The sequence below is a fragment of the Podarcis filfolensis genome (assembly GCF_964270895.1).
Source record: "Podarcis filfolensis genome assembly, chromosome: 9".
NCBI classification, from domain to species: Eukaryota; Metazoa; Chordata; class Lepidosauria; order Squamata; family Lacertidae; genus Podarcis; species Podarcis filfolensis.
Window position 1 is genome coordinate 74,262,269 of NC_139610.1, and position 23,803 is coordinate 74,286,071.

At 47.6% G+C, this 23,803-nt stretch overlaps 1 protein-coding gene and 1 pseudogene across 2 annotated transcripts; one reads left to right on the forward strand and one right to left on the reverse strand.

The window, feature by feature from the left end:
• Window positions 1-2,237: 2,237 nt before the first annotated feature.
• Window positions 2,238-2,546, reverse strand: LOC310742700 (thymosin beta-4-like; annotated as a pseudogene). The gene has a single exon. The product of its transcript is annotated as a thymosin beta-4-like (transcript).
• A 19,155-nt stretch (window positions 2,547-21,701) lies between these two features.
• LOC310742751 (G-protein coupled receptor 151-like) lies at window positions 21,702-22,877 on the forward strand (the record flags this gene model as incomplete). Its single annotated transcript, XM_083572168.1, has 1 exon — window positions 21,702-22,877. The coding sequence occupies one exon, from the start codon at window positions 21,702-21,704 to the stop codon at window positions 22,875-22,877; it is 1,176 nt and encodes a 391-aa protein (XP_083428294.1).
• Between the last annotated feature and the right edge of the window lie 926 nt (window positions 22,878-23,803).

Here is a 23,803-nt window from a genome sequence, read left to right on the forward strand (position 1 = left end):
TCCTGTGTTCCTTTTAGAAGTCGCCATGTACACCACTGCTTTCGTTATCCTTCAACAAACTGCCTTCCCCTGTGTGATAGAAGCCAAGAGACCACCTGTGCTATGGTGCAATCCTGCCACCTTGGGCCTAGTCTGACTTGCAATCCCATCCCGGTATCTGCTCAGCCCAAGACTCTTTGAAGAGCGAAAGCCAGAGGTGCACATGTTGCATTCTGCTGGCCGGGCGTTCGAAACGTCACCCTGTTTCCCCTGCGTGCCAATGGCCTTATCGGTTTACGGCTAATTACTCATGGCACCCAGGTGCTAAGCAGAGCAGCCGGTGGGAAAAGGGAGGAACTGACGCAATTGCTGTACCCTTTTGCGTGGGGCTCAGTCAGGTACGTGCTACGACAAAACCTATTCCCAAGATCCCCCGCGACTCCAGCAGAGGACTAATTGTTGAGTATTCATCTTGACTTATCATAGAATCACAGAACCACAGAACCGCAGAGTTGCAAGGGATCCTAAGGGTCATCTAGTCCAACCCTCTGCAATGCAGGAATCGCAACCAAAGAATCCCTGACTGATGGCCAACCAACCAATGGCTCAGAATTTCAATATGTATAAAACCGGTTCAAATTTGTGTTGGAAATGTAAGGAAAAAGAAGGGACTTTTTATCATATGTGGTGGGATTGTAGCACAATTTTAAAAAATTGAGAAATGATATATAATGAATTGAAGAAAATGTTCCAACTAACATTTGTTTAAAAAACCTGAAGCATTTTTGTTAGGGTTTGTAGGAAAAGACCTGCCAAGGAAACTAAAAAATATCTTTATGTATGTGACATCGGCGGCGAGAGTCTTAATAGCACAAGGATGGAAGAATGAGGAAATCCCGACCAAAGAACTGTGGCAAGAGAAACTGATGGACTATGCAGAATTGGCAAAGTTGACACATAAACTACGTGATAAGGACAACTGTGACTTTAAAGAAGAATGGGAAAGTACAAAGTACTTAAAGAAACAACAAAATGAATTGGACTCCTTGGCAGGCTTTGAATAAACACTCACAAACTTTTTATTGGTAACATATAGATAGATAAATTAAGGATCTTTACAATTTTATAACATGCAGAGAATAACATGTGCTGAGAGGAGCTGAGGGAACTCCGGGGGGGGGGGGGGGAGGGAGTGTTTTCTGTTTTCCGGGGATGGGGGAGGGGGGAAATGGGGAGGGGGGAAAATGAGGATGATGTATTTTTGAAAAACTGTTAATTTGAAATTTCTAATAAAAAAATATTTTTTAAAGAAAGAATCACAATACCTCAAGGACTGCCTCCCCCCATATGAACAAACCCGGGGCCTGCAATCATTCTCTGAGGCCCTTTTTCGTGTGCCTTCTCCGTGAGAGGTCTCCGGAGGGTGGCAACATGAGAACAGAGCCTTTTCTGCACTGGCTCCCCATTTGTGGGATGCTCTCCCCAGGGAGGCTCTCTTGGCGCCTTCATTATGCATCTTTAGGCTCCAGGCGAAAACATTCCTCTCAGGGCTTTTTTAAAAAGAAAACAAGGTGCTGGTACTCTCCGCGAAGTTGTTATAGTAAGCGCCATTTTGAAAAAAGGTGCTGTACTGTGTACCCCTGGTTCTTCTTCAACCAGGCCTTTGGCTGATTAATATTCTGTGGCCTTTTAAATGTGTTGTATGTGGAGTGTGTATTGTTTCGTTTACGTTCCAACTATTCATTTGTGCTTCTACCCTATATTTTTATTAAAAAAGGTAAAAGTACCCCTGGACACTTAAGTCCAATCAAAGGCAACTATGGGGTGTGGCGTGCATCTCGCTTTCAGGCCGAGGGAGCCAGCGTTTGTCCACGGACAGCTTTCCTTGGTCATGTGGCCAGCATGACTAAACTGCTTCTGGTGCAACGGGACACCATGACGGAAACCAGAGCACACGGAAATGCCGTCTACTTTCTTGCCGCAGTGGTACCTCTTTATCTACTTGCACTTTGAGGTGCTTTCGAACTGCTAGTTTGGCAGGGGCTGGGACAGAGCAACAGGAGCTCATCCCGTTGTGGGGATTCGAACCGCCGACCTTCTGATCGGCAAGCCCAAGAGGCTCAGTGGTTAAAAAATACTAATTGTGCATTCCAATAATTAAAATCACTTGAACAACAACAACAAAAAGGCACTCTGTTAATTGCATCATAACCTTCGTTCACAGCATCAGTAGTTCTCTCCATTCTTTTAAAAAAAAATGGATGCGAAAGGGGCAGTTCAGTCATTCAAACTTTATCCAACCTCTTTGCATCTTACAAAGTTAAAACAGCTAAAATAAGTAAAATAAGAAGGCAATGCTTGTGGAATGTACAGTGCATAATTTGGAAGGGCCGGTTTCATTACGATTCACCCGCTTGCTTCTCTTGTTCAATTGTTTCTTTTGAAGGCAGTGGGTTTTTCTCTTGCATTGCCGTCTTCTTCAACTTAGACTTGTCGAATTTCAGCCATATCTGGTTTGTCAGACATATCTGCCGATTGATCAGTGATGCACTCTCTTCAGGTACAATTCCGCTCTTTGCATCATTTGCTCTGGACCGTCGTATCAGGCTCAGTGGTTTAGACCACAGCGCCACCTGTGTCCCTAATATTTTTATTATTAGGATGGGGGAGGAGAAGGAGTAAAGAAAAAGGATTAAGGGGTGGTCGTCAATGATCCTGTTCCACCAGCAGAGATTTCTGCATGTGGACTGGAGCTCCCAATTCCTCTCCTCTGCACCCCCAGCCCTCAAAATCCACCTTGGAGGGCTGGTGGAGCCGTTGGGGCAGATTTGGTGTGTGTGTACAGGGGAGAGGATAGCAAACCTGTTGCAGAGCACTGAATACAGTGGTACCTCGGGTTAAGAACTTAATTCGTTCCGGAGGTCCGTTCTTAACCTGAAGCACCACTTTAGCTAAAGGGGTCTCCCGCTGCCGCCGCACCGCTGCTGCACAATTTCTGTTCTCATCCTAAAGCAAAGTTCTTAACCTGAGGTACTATTTCTGGGTTAGCGGAGTCTGTAACCTGAAGCGTCTGTAACCCAAGGTACCACTGTACAACCCTTTGCATGTGGTGCTATGGACTTGGAGTTGAGTGTGAACCATCTTTCCGGGAACCCCCAGCAAGACCTCAGTGACTCTGGCTGTAAAAGATCCAGGAGGGCCTTCTTGGTGGTGGCACCCACCCTGTGGAACGCCCTGCCACCAGGTGTCAAAGAGAACAACAACTACCAGACTTTTAGAAGACATCTGAAGGCAGCCCTGTTTAGGGAAGCTTTTAATGTTTAATAGACTATTGTATTTTAATATTCTGTTGGAAGCCGCCCAGAGTGGGTGGGGAAACCCAATAAATGATGATGATGATGATGATGATGATGATGATGATGATGATGAGCATCGGAAGTGGTCTGGCAAGAATTTTGGACAGCTGCAGCTCCGTGTTAAACTGCTGCTTATAAGCAAATTTATCCACAAAGGTGGGAAGAAACTGATCCTTTCATCCTTTTCCAACCTGCAATCTGCCCCCACAGGTGCTGTGGCCCAGAGAGCCGGTAAACCTTTGCTTACCAGCTGAAGGAGACAAAGGACAGGGCTTGCCATGCCCTCTGTGCAAGATTCCCAGAAGCCTCTGCTTTGCTGCTGTTGGGAAATGGATGTTGGACCTGACAGAGCTTAGGTCTAATCCAGCCAGGCTCTTCCTCTTAGGTTCTTAATTAGATTGATTGTTCCATGTCAACACAGCTGGCACCTTCCCAGCGGGAACCAGCTGAGGCAGAGAAATGGAAAGAAGTTTTTGAGGTTTTTCCTGAAGTGAGAAAGTTAGCCAGGAAGTGTTGGGTTGAGCAGGATCAATGGCTCTTGCAGCCGCTTTCCCTATCCTTCTGACTTCATACTGACTTTTTCAGACAAGGCATGATGGATTCATGACAGCATTTCATAGAATTGCAGAAGGATAGAGTTGGAAGGTGTGGGATGTAATCCTCTGGAGCAGTCAAGTACAACATCTCCTGCTTGCCTAGAGTGAACATGCAGGGGAATGTTGGTCCAGCCAGTTGAACTTCCTGTTACACCTGGCTGGAGCATCCTTCCTTTTGCATGTGACCAGGTAGGTGACCCTTCCAGACCTAACAAAAGGTCCAGGCACTCAGCCATCTCCCTCTTTTCTTTTCCTTTTTAACTCCTTTTGCCTTTTGCCTCCTGGACTGCACTGCTGGTTGAGAGCCAGGGATATACCCATATGGGGTAAATCCGCTCCTACTTATTTGTAACTTCAAGCCTAAAGCCTTCTTTCAGGGACCACACTGTGCTCTGATCATGAGTAAACTTCTTATTGTTACTTATGAACAAGACTGTTGTGTCTTTATTCTTTTAGGAGGGAATCAAGGGGTCTTACCCAGAATAATAGAATTTAAGAGATTCAAACGAAGCTTCTGGCTGTGTAAAAGGGGGGTATACTCTGCTGTATGAATAAACTCACTAGTGTGAGTCAGGAAGGATAATATTTAATCAATATATCCTCTCCTGCTACCCACAACTTGAATTTTATTATTACGGTCACAGACCAGTTCCGGCTCACTTACAATATCAGGAAAATCATAAAACACAATAGGAATACATTGAATTGCAATTGGGTATAACAGAGACAATTCAGATATAGTGGCAGTTAAAAATATATATTAAATCTTGATCACTAAAATATAACCTAAAATTGTCATTTAAAACCTTAATCATTTTGGTAGTACAGCTTGTACAGTTTTAGGGCAGTCGCACAAAATTTGGCCACCCTTAGCGTGATCTCTAGAGCCTTGTCCTCTACCAGGAGTTTTAGACATTGAAGTTCGGACCCATACCCACAACATTCCCACAGAGGGGGGTCCAGGGGTCACCTGCAATGCAGGGAATTTTTTATTAAAGGGGGTGGGCGTCCAGGGAAAAAGTCTTTGGCCAGCCTGTCTGTCATTGAACCCAATGTGTTTTGACTACCCACAGTTTTTGCTTTTAGTGCAGCTATCCCTGGGACGCGAGAGTCACCTGTTTTCAAAAGCTTTGCTTCCTTCCTCCTGCAGAAGCAGAGAATAGCGATTGTGGCTAGTATGCAAAAGATGCAGAGGTGAAATCTGCAATTCGTAAAGCTGTCTTCAGAAGCAGAGATGGTTTTGAGGGGTGCGGGCATCTGTAGGAAATTTCCCTTTCCCTTTACCCTTCTCTCCAGGGGTCCTCTAAATCCCATTATTCCTAGGAAGGGTTATAGGGCCTTCCTGAGCCCAAGATGATATAGCAGCAGCGACAATCCCATCCCAGGGGGAGAGGGGAGGCCCTGCTAATTTGAATTCCCCTCCACGCTCTCCATCCCTGGGGCAGCTCCTTCTGCTAAACACGGGACAAAAGGTTTTGCCACCGGGCAGCTATTCAATCAGTGCCAACCTCCCGAGTCCCAGGCTTGCAATTAACAATCCTTTCTAAGTGCTAATAGAAATCCACCACTGCCAGGAGTCCCATTGTTCTACTAGTGCAGTCAAAAGCATGAAAAGTTGGGGGGGGGGTTGCAGTAGAAGGGGAAACAAAAGCTGGCGGGTTTCTTTCTGGGCTTCCTTCGGGCCCAAGGCAAAGGGAGAGAAAAAAGGAGAGCGAGAGAAATGGGGGGAGAAATCAGACAGCGCAAGGTGTTTTCTTGTCTGCCTTGGAGCCGGTCCTTCCATTGGGCAGTGTGAGGAGGCAGAAGATGCTGGCCCAGCAGCAGTGGCAGGAAGGTTAAGGTAAAGGTAAGGTAAAGGTACCCCTGCCCGTACGGGCCAGTCGTGTCCGACTCTGGGGTTGCACGCTCATCTCACTCTAGAGGCCGGGAGCCAGCGCTGTCCGCAGACACTTCCGGGTCACGTGGCCAGCGTGACGAAGCTGCTCTGGCGAGCCGGCACCAGCGCCGCACACGGAAACGCCATTTACCTTCCCGCTATAAAGCAGTACCTATTTATCCACTTGCTCTTAAGTGTGCTTTCGAACTGCTAGGTGGGCAGGAGCTGGGACCGAAAGACGGGAGCTCACCCCGCCGCGGGGATTTGAACTGCCGACCATACGATCGGCAAGCCCCAGGCACTGAGGTTTTACCCACAGCGCCACCAGCGTCCCTTGGCAGGAAGGTTTTAAATACTTATTGGGTTTTATAACAAATAAAAATACAAATCTCATTCGTCATATTGTATACAAATGTTCTCCCTCCCCTCCTTCGGACTTCCCTCAACTCCCCCTCTTCTGAGTTATTTGGTTTTGTTTATTGTGTCCTGCTTTGTATCAAAGCAAATTCCCTTATCATTCTCTAAAATATCTGTTACTATAATAATGTTGTGAACGTTTATTCAAACCCTGCCAGTGACTCCAGTCCAGGGTTCCCAAACTCTTCTGAAGTCCTTTTTGTCCTTTCTTAATTTATCTGTTAGCTTAGCCAATTCTGCATAGTTCATCAATTTTTCTTGCTGTTATTCTTTTGATGGTATTTCTTCCATCTTCCAGTATTGTGCAATCAAGACTCTTGCCGCTGTTGTAGCATACATAAATAATGTCCATTTTTCTTTCAGCAGCTCTTGATCTGAGATACCGTACCTAGTAGAAAGGCTTCAGGATGTTTACCAAAATTCATTTAATTTGTTTCCCCAGTTCATTATATATCGTTGCCCAGTATTTTTTAATGCATTTGCATTCCCACCACAAGGAATCTCATCTAAAGCATCCATGACAATCCAGCGTCTGCTTACAAACTGTGGGAATGTTCAAGGATGCAGGAGAGGATATATTGTTTGGTTATAGCCTTTCCAGCTTGTGTTAACAAGTTCACAATTTAGCAGAGTAACATTCCCTCTTTTTAAAACTCGCAGCGGATGCATTAGCTCAGGCTCGCTAAAGCCTTTATAATAACTGTTCTGGTATTTTCCCCTTATTCCCTCATAAAAGATAAGATACGACACAGTCTTCTATAAAAGTATGAAAAGGTTTACTCACACATCATTCTGTTCACAATAGGATCCCAGAAGGCAGACTTAGCTTAGAAAAGTAACATATACCTGGAAAATATATCATAAGGAGACAGTCCTTATGGAGGCCAAGAGAGCATCTTTGGCTAAGCAGATGTTGCTTCTTCGATGCATGTAGTCAAAGAGAGAGAGATGGCTGCCCTGCCCTGTGCTTTTGCAGTTACCTGCACAGCTGAGGCCACGCCCACCTCTAGTCACACGCAGAGGAAGTCTGTCCCAGCCCAGAAGGAAACAGGAAGTTTACCTGCTGGCTGGAAAAACATTCCTCCCCATGTGTAAACATGTTCACTCTAGGAATGTTGTACTTGACTGCTCTGGTGTTTCACATCCCACACAAACCTCCAGGGGAGAAGAGTCTGCAGCCTCCTGAGGGAGTCTGCTCCACTGGCAAACAGCTCTTACTGTCAGAAAATTCTTCCTGATGTTTAGTCAGAATCTCCCTTCTTGTAACTTGAAGCCATGGGTTCGAGTCCTACCTTCCAGAGCAGGAGAAAACAAGCTTGTTCCCTCTTCCATGTGCCAGCCCTTCACATGGAAATGGCAAGTTCACATTCCTGTCTCAGTGATGTCTACACTGTCTTGGTTGTGCCCACAGCATGGAAGACGGCAGGAACCCCAAGGATGTCCTCTATGGGGAGCTAGCTTCAGGCACCTGGCCTGTTGGCAGACCAACTCTGCGTTGCAAAGATGTCTGCAGACATGGCATAGAGGCTGCCAACATCAACCCCGCTATCCCTTGCAGACAACTGCAGTGCCTGAAGACAGACAGTCAGGTTGTGCATCCGTAGCAGTGACCAGAGGAGAAATGACCGCTGGAAGAAGCACAGAGAGAAGAAATGCATTGGTGCATCTGCAGCAGCACAACCAGACGCCTTCATCTGCCCCGGCTGCAACAAAACATGTCTCTCCCCTATTGGTCTCTGCAGCCACAGCAGGCGCTGCAAGCTTCCAATGGTTTGACTTTACCCCGAAGGCACACTCCTCCATTGTCCCCCGAGACAAGCAGGTGCCAACAACGACGACACTCTCAGGACTGAATTGGGTTGGTGGACACTGCGAAGCACCCCCTCCCCCAGGAAATAGTTTTGGGACAGTGAGAACAGGGAGTTACTTTCCTAACAAAGCAAATTGACTCTTCTATACTGCACACTTCATTGACTATGCAAAAGCCTTTGACTGTGTCGACCACAGCAAACTATGGCAAGTTCTTAAAGAAATGGGAGTGCCTGATCAGTCTTCTGAGAAATCTCTATGGGGAAAAGAAGCTACAGTTAGAACTGGATATGGAATAACGGATTGGTTCAAAATTGGGAAAGGAGTACGACAAGGCTGTATATTGTCTTCCTGCTTATTTAACTTATATGCAGAATTCATCATGCAAAAGGCTGGGCTGGATGAATCCCAAACCAGAATTAAGATTGCCAGAAGAAATATCAACAACCTCAGATATGCAGATGACACAACCTTGATGGCAGAAAGTGAGGAGGAATTAAAGAACCTTTTAATGAGGGTGAAAGAGGAGAGCGCAAAATATGGTCTGAAGCTCAACATCAAAAAAACGAAGATCATGGCCACTGGTCCCATCACCTCCTGGCAAATAGAAGGGGAAGAAATGGAGGCAGTGATAGATTTAACTTTCTTGGGCTCCATGATCACTGCAGATGGTGACAGCAGTCACGAAATTAAAAGACGCCTGCTTCTTGGGAGAAAAGCAATGACAAACCTAGACAGCATCTTAAAAAGCAGAGGCATCACCTTGCCGACAAAGGTCCGTATAGTTAAAGCTATGGTTTTCCCAGTAGTGATGTATGGAAGTGAGAGCTGGACCATAAAGAAGGCTGATCGCCAAAGAATTGATGCTTTTGAATTCTGGTGCTGGAGGAGATCCTTGAGAGTCCCATGGACTGCAAGAAGATCAAACCTATCCATTCTGAAGGAAATCAGCCCTGAGTGCTCACTGGAAGGACAGATCCTGAAGCTGAGGCTCCAATCCTTTGGCCACCTCAGGAGAAGAGAAGACTCCCTGGAAAAGACCCTGATGTTGGGAAAGATGGAGGGCACAAGGAGAAGGGGACGGCAGAGGATGAGATGGTTGGATAGTGTTCTCGAAGCTACCAGCATGAGTTTGACCAAACTGCGGGAGGCAGTGGAAGACAGGAGTGCCTGGCGTGCTCTGGTCCAGGGGGTCACAAAGAGTCGGACACGACTAAACGACTAAACAACAACAAATACTGCACACCAGCCAACTTCTAGACTCTCCAAAGACAGAGACTAAAACACCTTCTTCCCATGGCCTGGAAGTCCCCAGAAGCCATCAGACCTGTCTCCCCGCACCCACCCCCCACAAGTTAGTCGTGCGAGAAGGGAGCTAAGCAGCTGTACTTTGCATGGCTATGAAGGGAGACAGGAGAAAACTGGCATCCTCGGGAACAGAGGAAGGTCCCCGGAGACAGCTTGTCTCAGCTGGAGCCGCCACGCGGAGCTAATTTCTGTCTGCAAGCCGGAGTGGGGAGAAAATTAAACACTGACCTATATTGCAGTCTGGCCTCTAGGATGGGGGCAAGCAGTCTGTAGTGACATGGACTGGGTAGCAAAGACAGCTGTTTAGCTGGAGAGAGCCAGGGGGACACACACATCCAGTAGCTCAGGAACTGAGCATGCAGGAAGTTAGAGTCCATCTCCAGTTAGGGCTGGGAGGTCCTTGTCTGAAACCCTGGACAGCTGCTGCCAGTGAGTGCACACAGTGCTGAGCTAAATGGCTCAATGGTTTGACTCAGTATAAGCAGCTATGTTCCCAAGCAAATCCCTTCTGAAACAGACCAGAGATGGTCTTTGTTTAAGAGCTGGAGTATCTTAAGATAGCACAGCTGGGGGCGGGGGAACCTCCATTCCTTGCCCATTTTAAGGACCCCTGCTCATCAGTGAGTTGTCTTTCCTCTTCTCTTCCTTTAGCAGAATTCTTGTTGCTAATTCAAGCAGCAACCCCAGCTCAGCATCACGCAATGCACTCCAAGGCACTTTGTTGCTGTCCGCTTAGCTCCAATGCATGAAAGGGACCTGTGACTCCGAAAGTGGTGCAAATGACTTCCAGAGAGCACAGGGGGAGCCAAAGGATCTTAACCAGTGTGCAGAGCATACCCCGCCCCCCCCCCCAAAATCCTTAATGACTGCAGGAATATGAGGCACTGTGTCTATGCAGGTTTCAGTCGTTGCACCTTTTCCTCTCCTGCTGATCCTCATGGGCAACTTTCGGTTGCACCTGCGCAAGTTGCTCCTGGCTCCTGTTGCCATGGAGATTTTGGCAGGCAGTTCTGAACACAAGACGGGTGCCTTCCTCTCTCCCTGTATATCCAGGGAGACGCTTCACAACATCTGGGCAAGGACTGGAGGAGAAAAGCAGGGGCAAGGCTGTCCACAGCTTGTGGGCAAAGAACAAAAAGGCAGGTCTTAGCTGCCGCAGGTTTTATGTCGCATGGATGCCACAGGCTGGCAATATTAACCCCACTGTTTATTGGGATCCCTTACAGACGACCGCAGTGCCCCGAGGCACCAGGCCTGTTGGCAGATCAGCTCTGTGTTACAAAGATGTCTGCAGACATGGTATGAAGGCTCTCAGTATCAACCCTGCCACATGAGGGTCCCTTACAGTGCCTGGAGACAGTCAGATCATGCATCCACAGCAGTGACATGAGTAGGAATGACCGCTAGGAGGAGCACAGAGAAAAGAAATGTCCTGGTGCATCTGCAGCAGCCAAACTGGATGCCTCCATCTGCCTCATCTGCAGCAAAACATGTCTCTCCCATATTGGTCTCTACAGCCACAGCAGGCGCTGTAACTCTCCTACGCTTTGACTTCACCCCCAAAGGTGCACTCCTCTGTTGTCTCCCGAAACAGATGGATGCCAGCAGGTTAATGCAACTTGTTGTTGTTGTTTAGTCGTTTAGTTGTGTCCGACTCTTTGTGACCCCCTGGACCAGAGCACGCCAGGCACTCCTGTCTTCCACTGCCTCCCGCAGTTTGGTCAAACTCATGCTGGTAGCTTCGAGAACACTATCCAACCATCTCATCCTCTGTCGTCCCCTTCTCCTTGTGCCCTCCATCTTTCCCAACATCAGGGTCTTTTCCAGGGAGTCTTCTCTTCTCCTGAGGTGGCCAAAGGATTGGAGCCTCAGCTTCAGGATCTGTCCTTCCAGTGAGCACTCAGGGCTGATTTCCTTCAGAATGGATAGGTTTGATCTTCTTGCAGTCCATGGGACTCTCAAGGATCTCCTCCAGCACCAGAATTCAAAAGCATCCATTCTTGGGTGATCAGCCTTCTTTATGGTCCAGCTCTCACTTCCATACATCACTACTGGGAAAACCATAGCTTTAACTTTATGGACCTTTGTTGGCAAGGTGATGCAACTTATTAGCTGTCAAATACCTGACTTTGCAGCAAGTGGAGAGAGCCAGTTTGGGGTGGTGGTAAGAGCACTGAAGTGGGATCTGGGAGACCAGGTGTGTTGAGATTCCTTCATTGCAAGGGGAGGAGTAGATGACGCTCAGGGTCCCAATTCCACAGTTCTTCAAAATCTATGCTTCTGTGAACACCCTTCTCCCAAGCAAGGAGTTTTGTGGTGCTCAAAGGCTTGCAGAAATTAAGTACCCAACAGTTTGTGTATGCATGTGTTTGTGTGTGTGTGCAGATAGAGCTAGGTTAATGAATTTCATCTTTTCTTCTTTGCATTTCCTGGGAATCTTCACCAGATGCTTTTGCTGTGAGCTGAGCAGGGAGGCACATCCCTCTTTGCCTCTAAGAGCGATCCATCTCTCTCTCTCTGTATTCCTCTCCCTTTCAAGGTAAATCAACCCACATATTAAGGTGTCAAGTTCCTACAGATTAATAAAATGAATTTTGATGTTTGAAAAGCTCCTCGCCCCACCCCACCCCCACCCCCATTTTCCTGCAAATTACTGTTTTCAAGGCATCTGCTCCCAGAGCTTCTCAATAAGGGTAATCAAAGGACTTGATTGAGCTTTGGAATTTGCCTGTCAAAGCCAGATGCCCTGGAACGAGGTGTGTGGTGCTGCCAAAAGGATGCCACAGGGACCTTGCCTTCATGGAAAGAATCTGCATTTTGCAGAGGTGTCAGTGCAATCTAAGTAGGGTGGGTGGAACCGCCCTGATTATTTTTGTGTGTGGCAGTTGTAACTCAGTCTGACAAGTGTCAATTTTGCGTCAGTTATACTTGGTTGTTATTTTTGTTTTTCAGTGAACAGTGAACTTGCGGTCCCACACACCAAACCGGGGGGGATAGCTTCCACTCAGACTGTTTCTGTTGTTTTTAATCAGACATGTCTATTAATTTTTTGATTATGCTCTTTTCCCCCCTTGCCTGCTGCTTTGTGGATTCTCTTGACGTGCTCTATTTTTAATGTGATTTTGTTTTCAGGGACACCTGTGGTTTGAACCCCCCCACCCTAATTTTAAATTGGAGTATATCTTTCCATGATCTGTTTATCCTGGGGTGCTGGATATAGAAAGAACCTTAGTTTGGGGCTGTGTGTGCTGGTTTGTTTTATTTATAGCCCATGATACTTTGAGATATTAAGGAGGGCACCTCAGAATATCTGCTTCCAGCTTGTGCTCCTCTAACCAGTTTTTAGAGAGCCAGGGTAATGTAGTATAGTGGTTAGAGTGTTGGAGTAGCACTTGAGAGGCCTGAGGTTTAATCCTCTTCCCCCTGAGCTCACTGGTTGATTGTGGAACGTTCACCACCTCATGTGCTGGGCCCGGGAGTAACCTGAAAACCACGGTCCAGGTCCAGTCCAGAATCTGTAGGTTCCGCTAGGAGTCAGTCCAGCAGGGCCAAGGCAGGACACAAGGCAGGAAACCAGGCAAGGGCAGGGTCTGGCATGCAGCAGTGTTGCTCCTGCAATCTGGGGCAGGGTCCAACAGCCTTTTATCTTTGTCAGGGTAGCGGCTGGTCCTGATCCCCCGGCGACTCACCTCCCTGCTTTGCCCAAAAGCGAGCACTCCTCCTGTGAGTACTCAGATCTTTCCTTCTCTCCGACCTCAGTCTCTGCAGCTCGGGAGACACTGGTGGGTTACTAGACCCAGGGACTGCCTCAGCCTCCCCTGACCCAACCGGTAGTGGAGCAGCTGTAAGTGATGGCCCAGCTGAAGGCAACAAGGTCATTCCCGCATCTGGAGCCAGGGCAGGCTCAGGCCCCTGACTTGGCCCAGCTGGTGCTTCCTGGAGGGGAACCTGTGCAGACTGGGGCTCTTCAGAATCAGGCCCCAGACTTGGTTCAGATGATGCCTGAGGCAAAGGATCCAGTGCAGACTGAGTCTCCTCTGGTTCCAAGTCCGAGCCTGAGTCCCAGGCCATCACACCTCGCAGCTTAATCTACCCCACAGGGTTGTTGTGGGGATAAAAATGGTTTGTTTGGGTTTTTTTTGCAGTTTATTACTCTGAATTCTTTGATGGAGGGATGGGATACGCATTTCATCAACGCTTTGATGGACAAAATATGATCTATAATCAAATTTTAAAAATGTTTAAGATAACCTTTGTTAAAAGAGCAGAAGCATTTTTTATTAGACATTTCAGGTCAAGATTTGCCAAAAGAGAAGAAGAAACTTTTCCTGTATGCTACAACTGCAGCTAGGATACTCCTAGCCCAAAGACGCAAAAGCGACGAAATACAAACCAAAGAAGAATGTCGAGAAAAATTGGTGGAATATGCTGAAATGGCGAAGCTAACAGAAAGATTTTTTAAAAAAGATTGGGAACCATTAATGCTGTATCTACAGAAACAATGTAAAGAAATGGACTCACTAGTAGAGTTTGAGTAAACACTTACAACTAAGAAAACAAACAGAGAAATTATAAAGTTGATGTTAAAATTGTGAGAGTATAACAATATTTAATTTAAAGAACTTAAGATCAAGATATAAAGCAAGCAGGAGAAGTTAATATGTTTAAAACCAGGGAATTTGGGGGGGGGGAGAGTTTTGGGAATTGTACTATTTTTTGTTCTATGATAAGTTGCTATTATGATAAAAATGTAAAATTCAACAAAATGATTTTTTAAAAACCACTTTGATGGACAAAGAGTTATGGGACACTAGGGTTGCCCACCTCCAGGAGCTACTGAGGGCTTAAGATTGGGCACTAGTGAACGATACTCAAAAACACAATGCTTGCCAGGTATCAGAATGGCCACCTCCTTCCCTACAAACCCTTCAGGGTGCTGAGATTGGCACAGGGGGATCACTCTCATAGTTCCACCTGTGGGGAATGATGATGCAGCCAAAATAAAAATTCATGTGTTGCTAGACAAGCAAAGGGTTAGGGCATATGGAGTTCCCTGCCAAATTCCTAAAGAGGGCACTCTGTGAGGTCATACCCCCTGTTTGCCCTGGCAGATAAATTAAGAAAAGCAAAATACGGTAATCCTCACTACACCCTCCCCGTTCAGAACTGGAGAGAGAGGATGCTTGTTTTGTGCTCTCCTGAGCACAGACTCCATTTTGATCTCCAACATGTATTCTGTAATCTAAAAGTAGATTCTGCCTGGGTTATTTTCCCTGCTGCTTACTCTTGAATCAAGTCCGAAGCTTTATGTAAGTAAAAACTATTTTTATTCTTACACTACAGACTTCTGTGTTCCTCCTTTGTTTAGAGGGATAAAAAGGAGAAGGTCCTGTCTGCTAAAGCATCCTGGGTAATTACTAATAAGTTTAAGTAACCTTGCCTAAGAAGTTTCCACATTTTATACCGTGAAGGGATTGTAATTTTAAACTCTGCTAACTAGACATTATTCTCACACAAGTGAATGAGAGGAAGGGTAAATAATAAACAATATTGTATCCTGCTCTCCAAATCCATCCAACATCTTCACCTTCAGAAGTAGAGGGCCTTCTCTGGGGTGGCCCCTAAGCTTTGGAACTTCCTCCCGAGGTGCACTTGGCACCTTCACTGTAAAACTTTTGCAGGGAGCTGAAAATGCACCTCTTTATCCTGGCTTTTGACACTTGGAATCATAGAATTGTAGCGTCGGGAGCCGAAGTGTCAGCTAGTCCAACCGCCTGCAATGCAGGAATCTTAACTGAAGCATCCATGACATCTAACCGTGGTTTAAAAACCTCCATGGAAAGAGAGTCTTTTCCACCTCCCTCCAGGAGGGAGTCTTTTCCACCTGCGAAGGGCTCTTATTGTCAGAAAGGTCTTCCTGAAGTTTAGTCGGAATCTCCTTTCTCGTAACCTGAAGCTGCTGGTTCGAGTTTCAGGGCCCGCCTTATTTTTATGGTTGTAGGTTGAGTTAAACTGTTTTTAATGTTGCGTTTTAATGTTGTGACCTGCTGTGGGATCCTAGGGTGGTGGGTGGGCGATGATAGATAGATAGATGATAGATAGATAGATAGATAGATAGATAGATGATAGATAGATAGATAGATATAGATAGATAGATGATAGATAGATAGATAGATAGATAGATAGATAGATAGATAGATAGATGATAGATAGATAGATAGATATAGATTAGATAGATAGATAGATAGATAGATTGATAGATAGATGATAGATAGTCATCAGGTCTCCATCTCTCCCTTCATCCAAACTCGATCCCAGCAGTTTCATAAACTGTTCCACCTCCTTTCTTCAAGACTATCTAATTTCAAGAGGACTCATTTGAGTCAAGAGCCTCTTTCCTCAAAGGAAGTCAGGTGGTTGCATTTGGCTCACCTGGTCATTTTCTTCCATGGGCTGCTTCCTCCCCCCCCATCTCTCCCACTTTACACATTTTCTCCCCCCCCCCCAACACCACCACATCACTCCCAGCATGAGTTCATAATGATAATTGTTTTCATTTTCATTTCAACTTATTGAGGGGAAGGGGTTTAGTGGGGGGGGGGGTAAATGAGGTGAGTCACTCCTCCCAGGGGTGTTTCAAATTTGCAGGACACTCTGTGTGCAGGTAAACACTCAACCGTTCAGAATCTGTCCCCTCCTCTTCCTTTCACCACCTCTGGCACCAACAAAGTGCTTTGATTAAGAAAGATGACAGGCAATCAAGATAAGGTTAGTAAGTCAGCCTAACACTGAGCAGTGGTGACATTGCTAACAAAGATTGGTGGGGAGGGGGAGGAAGAGAAGGGGGCCAAGACTGATTTGCCTGGTGAATTGCTCCTCATTTAGCAACTGCGCTGTGCTGACCTCTCTACCTGGGCTGGTTTGTCGCAGGAAAGATCTTTCTGCATTCCACTTTCCTTCTCTGCTCGAAGCTACCTCTGATTTCACTTCTGCTACAGAGGTACGGCTGGTGGCACCATTTAGGGGAGGACTTTGGGGGCAGGGGCTGGGGGCCCCATTCAGCTGAATGAGCAGGAGGTCCCCGGTTGCAGCCAGATTGCCTTGCCGCATTTTGAAGCCAGCAGCATATTGCACATTATTATCTAAAGATAACGTAAGTAGAACCCAGTGGCCCATCTAGTCCAGCATCCGTTGCCCTAAACCTGCCTCTGCCAAAATAATAATAATAATAATAATAATAATAATAATAATAATAATAATAATTTATTATTTGTACCCCACCCATCTGGCTGGGTTTCCCCAGCTACTCTGGGCAGCTTCCAACAAAGACAAAAAGTACACTAAGATGTCACACATTAAAAACTTCCCTGAACAGGGCTGCCTTCAGATGTCTTCTAAATGTTAGGTAGTTGTTTTTCTCTTTGACATCTGATGGGAGGGCGTTCCACAGGGTGGGCGCCACTACCGAGAAGGCCCTCTGCCTGGTTCCCTGTAGCTTTGCTTCTCGCAACGAGGGAACCGCCAAAAGGCCCTCGGAGCTGGACCTCAGTGTCCGGGCAGAACAAAAGGAATCCTGCTGTTAGATAGTGACCTTGTATGGTTCCCTCCTTTTCATCTACAGTGCAGCTTGGCTCACTGGCTTGAGTAAACTGGAGTGGTCTCTTTGGAACATGCCTCAATGTGACACAGACTGCATGGGCTCTCCTGAACGTGGGGTGCCGATGTGCGAGTGGACATTATTTGTGGGGTGCAGCTGGATATGATCAAGATCTTTTGTGCAACAGATGCACACGACACGACACCACATTTTGGTTCTTATTAGAAAAACAAACTGGCCTTTGATGCAATCTCATTTTATTTATTAAAATTCCTCACTGCGTGTGTGTGTGAATCATTCTTGAAAGCAAACACCAACAGGCAGCTTGTTGACTTCGCATCTTCTTTATTCAAAAGCTGGAGGGAGCCAGTTTCCTCTCCAAGCCTTCTGTCGACAGCTTGTGCCAGTTTGTTTTTGAGTTCGGAATCCAGGATTTCCTTTTCAATAAACAGCAGGAGACAAGATTGCAAAGCGCTCACAAAAGAGGTTGTTACCAAAGGGAGTGTGAACAAAGGAATTTGGTATCAGTTAATGCGACTTGCATTCTTCTAGGAAAGGTGCATTTCAGCTGATGTTGGAATTCCCACCCCACAACAGTCCCAAAGTTCTGTGCATTCTTTTGTTTATCTGCCTGCAGGTATTAGGAGATTTCATGCCACACACTTCTCATGAGATACATAAAAATGTCGACTTCGAGGATGGCTCAGTGAGCAGAGCATGAGACTTTTAATATTAGGGTTGTGGGTTCATGTTGGAAGACCTCTAATATTTTGACTCTCTTTTGAAAGAGTGAGACACTCATTCACTGATTATTAATAATAATTTCATTATTTATACCCTGCCCATCTGGGTACCTCAAACACAGACATCAGCTTTGATTTGGCTCGTTGTGTTCACAACAGACTTGTAAAGTAGGCCATTTTTAGCCTCATGTTACTGATAGGAAGCTGGGGCTGAGAATCACTTGCTTGGTGCTACACAATGACCCCATGGTAGCAGTGAGATAAAAGGTAGAGGACCTCTGACAGTTAAGTCTAGTCGCGAACAACTCTGGGGTTGCAGTGCTCATCTCGCTTTACTGGCCGAGGGAGCCGATGTTTGTCCGCAGACAGTTTTCCCAGGTCATGTGGCCAGCATGACTAAGCCGCTTCTGGTGAAACCGGAGCAGCACACGGAAACGCTGTTTACCTTCCCGCCGGAGCGGTACCTATTTATCTACTTGCACTTTGATGTGCTTTCGAACTGCTAGGTTGGCAGGAGCTGGGACCGAGCAACGGGAACTCACCCCGCCGTGGGGATTCGAACCGTCGACCTTCCGATCAGCAAGCCCAAGAGTCTCAGTGGTTTAGACCACAGCGCCACCAGCATCCCAGCAGTGGGATAAGTCCCTTATTATTCCAGCCACACACCACACTCCCACCCCTGCCTGACAATATGGATGCAATGAAACTAATTATCTTATGCGGTTCTTTAAAAGATAACTGGCAATATTCAGGTGGAATCCTTTGAGCACTCAGAAAATGAAATGGAAATTATTATGATTTTTTCCCCAGTTTACAGAGGAAGCCCCCCTGCCCAAACAGCAAAGACAGCAAGAAAATGAGTGAGTCGGGGTGTCCAGGGGACAATGCAGGTTTTACATTTGCATTTCAGACAGTGGCGTAGCGTGGGGGGTGCAGGGGGGGCGGGCCGCACCGGGCGCAACATCTGGGGTTAGGGCAAATCCATGGGTTAGGGGGCGCAAATTACTTGCCTTGCCCCGGGTGCTGACAACCCACGCTACGCCACTGATTTCAGAATACATCCCTACTGAAAAAGAAAGAGAAAAAAGGAGGTTTTTAGCAGTGGTTCTCATGGACGTGGCTGGACAGGGCGGCAAGAGTGGCAGGAACATTTGAGGGTGATCAAATAAACATTTCAACATTTCAGTGTAGTGTAGTATAGTATGGTGTCATTTATTTCTTTATTTGCAGAATATGGCTAGATCTCTTTTCAAAATGAGAGCGAGAGCATTGGCTATTGTTCTACGTATAGTTTTCCACACCGTATTGTTATGAACAGGGATTTTCAACTCTAAGAAATATGAAAGATCAGAAGAGAGAAATGATTCTTTCTGTTGATGGGGTGATAAAATTAGTTTGTCTCAAATTACACCTAATATCAATCAGATTACATGGCAAAAGCCAGATCACACCTTTCACTGAGTTTGTATACATAATTAAGGTATATATACAAAAGGTTCACTTATAATTATATGTTGGGAATCATCCGTTTTTTAATAGCTGCATTGATTTATCCTTTCTGGATGTCCCATGATCATATTATAGATTGGCTGTGTTTTAATGTTATAAATCAAGCATTGCTAGGAGATCTTTATTTTTTTGTTTTCCAATGTATTTCTTACCATTGAAAAATTCAGTCTGGCACAAGCAAATTTTTATTCTGAAAGTGTGGCCCAGAGAAAAAAGTTTGAGAACCACAGGTGGGAAATACAATGGGGGAATATTACAAAACTATGAATGCTGCACATATCTTATATTCATTTTATTTTCTAAAAAATTATTCCTGCTTTACAGATGAGTTAGCAAATATTGGTCCATCTGGCTTAGTGTGTCTACAGTAATTGGCAGCAGTTCTCCATGGTTTTAGGTGGAGAGTCTTTCCACCTCTACCTGGGATTGCTGGGGACGAAACCTGTCCCTGAGCTATGTATGTACTTTCCCCTGAAAGTCTCAGTTGTTTGAAAGGGCCTACAAGCAAAGCACAAAAACTAAGAGCAACAGCAAAATCCCAAAGAGCAGCACTAACAACCAATCTATTAAGCACCTTGCTTCAAATGAAATGACTTCAACAGATAAAGTGGAATAGAGCCTTACTTCTTGGGGCAGGGAGTTCCACACACACACAGTCACTCACACAGTGCCACCACAGGAAAAACCCTGTCTTGAGATGCCGACAAACCTGCCTCACACACAGCAGAGGGGGTGCAACAGCTGATCTGAATGGGAGGGCACGATCACATAAGCAGTGAAATGACTTGGCCCCAAAAGAGTACCCCTTTCCCTCTTGAACAAGAGTGGGGAAACATTTTCAATCTGAGGATGCATCCAGGGATCACATGCCAGTGGGGTGGAACTGCAGTCCAGGCAGACACAGCCCAGAGGTTTCTATGTGGACTTCATAGAATCACAGAACTGTAGAGTTGGAAGTGGCACACAGGTTCATCTGGAATCCAGGCAAGCAAGAGGCAGTTCCACAATTTAAGGGCACACTACATCCGGGGGTGGAGGGGCAGCAGGAAGCATGGAGCAGGAGCAGTGTGGGGTGGGGCCTGGAGAGAAGTCAAACCCGGGGTCCAATAAGGGAGACCTGGGGGCCGCATTTGACCCCTGGGCATGAAGTTACCCATGCTTACACTCGAACTCAGTTGCTCATGGATTTGAGCCCCATGTTGAGCAAAAGATTCCTGCACTGCAGCTGATTGGACTAGATTACCGCCGGTTCCCTTCCAACTCTATAATCCTATGATTTTATGATTCTATTAATCTGCTGTATGCAGAATCAGCGGAGGACGAGATGGTTGGACTGTGTTCTCGAAGCTACCAGCATGAGTTTGACCAAACTGCGGGAGGCAGTGGAAGATAGGAGTGCCTGGCGTGCTCTGGTCCAGGGGGCCATGAAGAGGTGGACACGACTAAACGACTAAACAACAACAACAACAATGCAGAGTCAGACCATTGGTCCTTTTAGCATAGTATTTTCTACACTAACTGTCAGAGGCTATCCGGTGTTTCAGACCAGAAGACTTTTCCAGCCCTACCTGGAGATGACAGGCTTTGAACCTTATACTTCCCGGATGCAAAGAGGATGCTCCACCACTGAACTAAGGCAGGCTATCCCTTAGCTGCTGGTTTTATTAAAAAATTATTATTATTATTAAGGCTGACGGGGGCTTGATTAATAATTGGGGACACCACACAGAGCAGCCCTTTGTGGGTTTCATAAAGAACCAGCCTGCCTTTCTCCCCTTACAAAAGAACGGGCGGGAGAGGCATTTCAATCACTGCAAGGGAAGACTAACACTGAGGCTGGAATTCCAGCACCATGCTTCGTGGACAGCTCCGCGGCTCTTCACCGCGCGCCAGAGAGTGATTGCTCTTTTTTAATTGCTGAGATTCCAGACAGGGGAAAAGTGCATGTGTGTGAGAGAGGGCAAGACTTGTTGCTCCGCGCTTCTTTGGCCTCTTTTTTCCCCAAAAAACCCACTCACTCACTCATTCAGAACCCAGGAACTCAAAAAGACCAGGGGTCGCAGAGCTGCCTTTCCCTGCCCTTTGGAGTCGCGGGACGCCCTCGGAGGGGGAAGCGCTACAGGCGTGCCTCTCACTTTCCTCCGATCTCTCTGTCCTTTGCTCACCTGCCCAGGTGCGCCTGACCCGTTTCTCCCGCCTGCAGCTCCTCCGGGTCGCCCACTCTGGTGGGTGGCTTCTTTCCCCGGAGTAGGGAGTGGGTTGGGAGGGAATATTAGCAAGCGCTCCATTCCAGCTACCACGGTCAAGAGCTCCGGATTCCCTGTCGAGAAGGTTTGGCGTAGTCCTCTCTCCTCCCACCTCCTCACCTCCACCCACTCCCCTTCGGAGAGAGAGAGAGAGAGTTGACAGCAACCCTTCTCCATCCACCCACTCAACCCAACGCGCCTTCTCACTTCGCTTTTCTTCCGACGCCACTGCGCGGATCTCGCCGCGGAGGAACCTTTCAGCACCATGAACAGCTCCCAAGCCCTCTTCTTCGCCGGGGGACCCCAGGGGTGGCGGGCTGGGAGCGCGGTCCTTCCCCTCCTGCTGGCCGGGCTGTGCCTGGCGAGCTTGGCCGGGAACCTGCTCCTCTTGACGGTCCTCATCCACGAGCTCCGAAGAGGGAAGATCTCGCCCGCCAACGCCTTGGTGCTCAACCTGTGCTCGGCGGACCTGATCCTGGTCGTCTGCTGCCTCCCCACGCGCATCGCCACCTACTCGCGGCGCTCCTGGGTCTTCGGCAGCTTCGTCTGCAAAGCGACGGACTGGCTCCTCCACGGCTGCCTGGTGGCCAAAAGCCTCACCTGGGCGGCGGTGGGGCAAGCCAGGTACAAGCATGTGGTCTCCTCCTCCTCCTCCTCTTCTTCTTCTTCATCATCTTCTTCCAAGTGCCTGGGCTTGAGCTGGCGGCGCTTGGCGGGGCTCCTAGCCTCGGCTTGGCTAGCGGCGCTGCTCCTGCCTCTCCCGCACCTGCTCTTCACCTACCTGGAGGCCGGCGGCGCCCCGAGCGGGCTCCTCTACTGCGTCTTCCGGAGCCCCCCCTACGCCGCCAACTTCATGGACGTCTTCAGTAAGGTCTACCCCCTGATCGCCTACCTGGCGCCCGCGGGCTTCACCTTCTCTTGCTACTGGAGGGCTCTGCGCGCCCAGAGAGGGGGCAGGCGGAACCGACTGGCCAAGCCCGGAAGCCCCCAGAGCAAGAAGGTGACCTGGGTGCTCCTGGGCCTCACCCTCCTCTTCCAGGCCACGTGGCTGCCGGCCTGGGTGGCCTGGCTGTGGGAGAGGCACAGCGGAGGGGGCCCCCAGCCGCCCCCGGCTTTGATCTTCGCCGCTGAAGTCCTCATCTTTCTTGATGGCGCCCTCAACCCAGGCGTCTTTTTGGCCACCTCCGGGGAATTCCGGGAAGGGTTGAGGAGCCTCCGGAGGGGGCTGAGCTGCAGGGGAGATGAAGCCCGGAGGCCCAGGAGCGAGGAGACCCCCCAGTCTTTGCAGGACCTGAAGGAAGAGGAGGACGGGGAAGCGGCGACGGCGGCGGCGCAGGAGAAAGTTCTGCCCGACGTGGAGCACTTTTGGAAGGACCGGAGGAACACCGTCGCCGGGGAGGAGAGCGACCCGGTCCCCTGGGAGCACCAGGGTGACCCTTGAAAAGGGGAGGGAGGGGAGAGCCGCTTTTCTCCGGTTTGTAGGACTTGTTGCTGCTGCTGTTTCTCGCCACCTCCCGTTGTTTCCAAGCCCCACCTCCTCCCCCCCCCCCCATTTTCAAAAAGCAAACGAACAGCTGGCTTCCTTGAAGGAGGTGGAATCATTGCATTCCAACACTTTGGTTCTGCTTTCCACATTAAGTGATTTTTAATAATAATAATAATAATAATAATAATAATAATAATAATAATGCCTGAACCACCGCTTTAATTTGATCTTTTCTACCCCCTTTTTCCTCTTGAAATGGGCACATTCTGATGCCCCCCTGCAAACTGATTGATTGATTGATTGATTGGATATATAGCTCACCTTCCTCCAAGGAGCCCAAGATGCCATGCATAGTTTTTCTCCTCATTTTATCCTCACAACAGTCTTGTGAGGTAGGTCAGGCTGAGAGTGCGTGACTGGCCCATGATCCTCTGGTGAACTTCATGACTGAATGGGGATTTGAACTCTGGTCTCCCAGGTGCTACTAACCTCCTGAGCCGCTAACTAGGACACCATATTGGAGAGAGAGAGAGAGAGAGAGAGAGAGAGAGAGAGAGAACTTCTGCAGTGACATTAAAAGTAGAAGCTGCATTGTTGTCCTGAGTTTTAATCTCTCTTCAACCATGAATCACCCACTCTTCTCTTTCTCTCTCCCACCCCATGGCTAATTATGGCTTGCAGGTGCAGTGTGTGTGTTAAACCCCCAGTGTTGTGACCCTGATCCACATCTGATATTCCCCTTTCTCTAAGTCATATGGAAGAGCCAGTCATGAATTTTTAACCTCACCTTGTGCCTGGCCCTCACTAAGGGGCCTTTGGTGAGATAGTCTCTCCCCCCCCCCTTCACACACACACACACACACACACACATGAGCCAACTC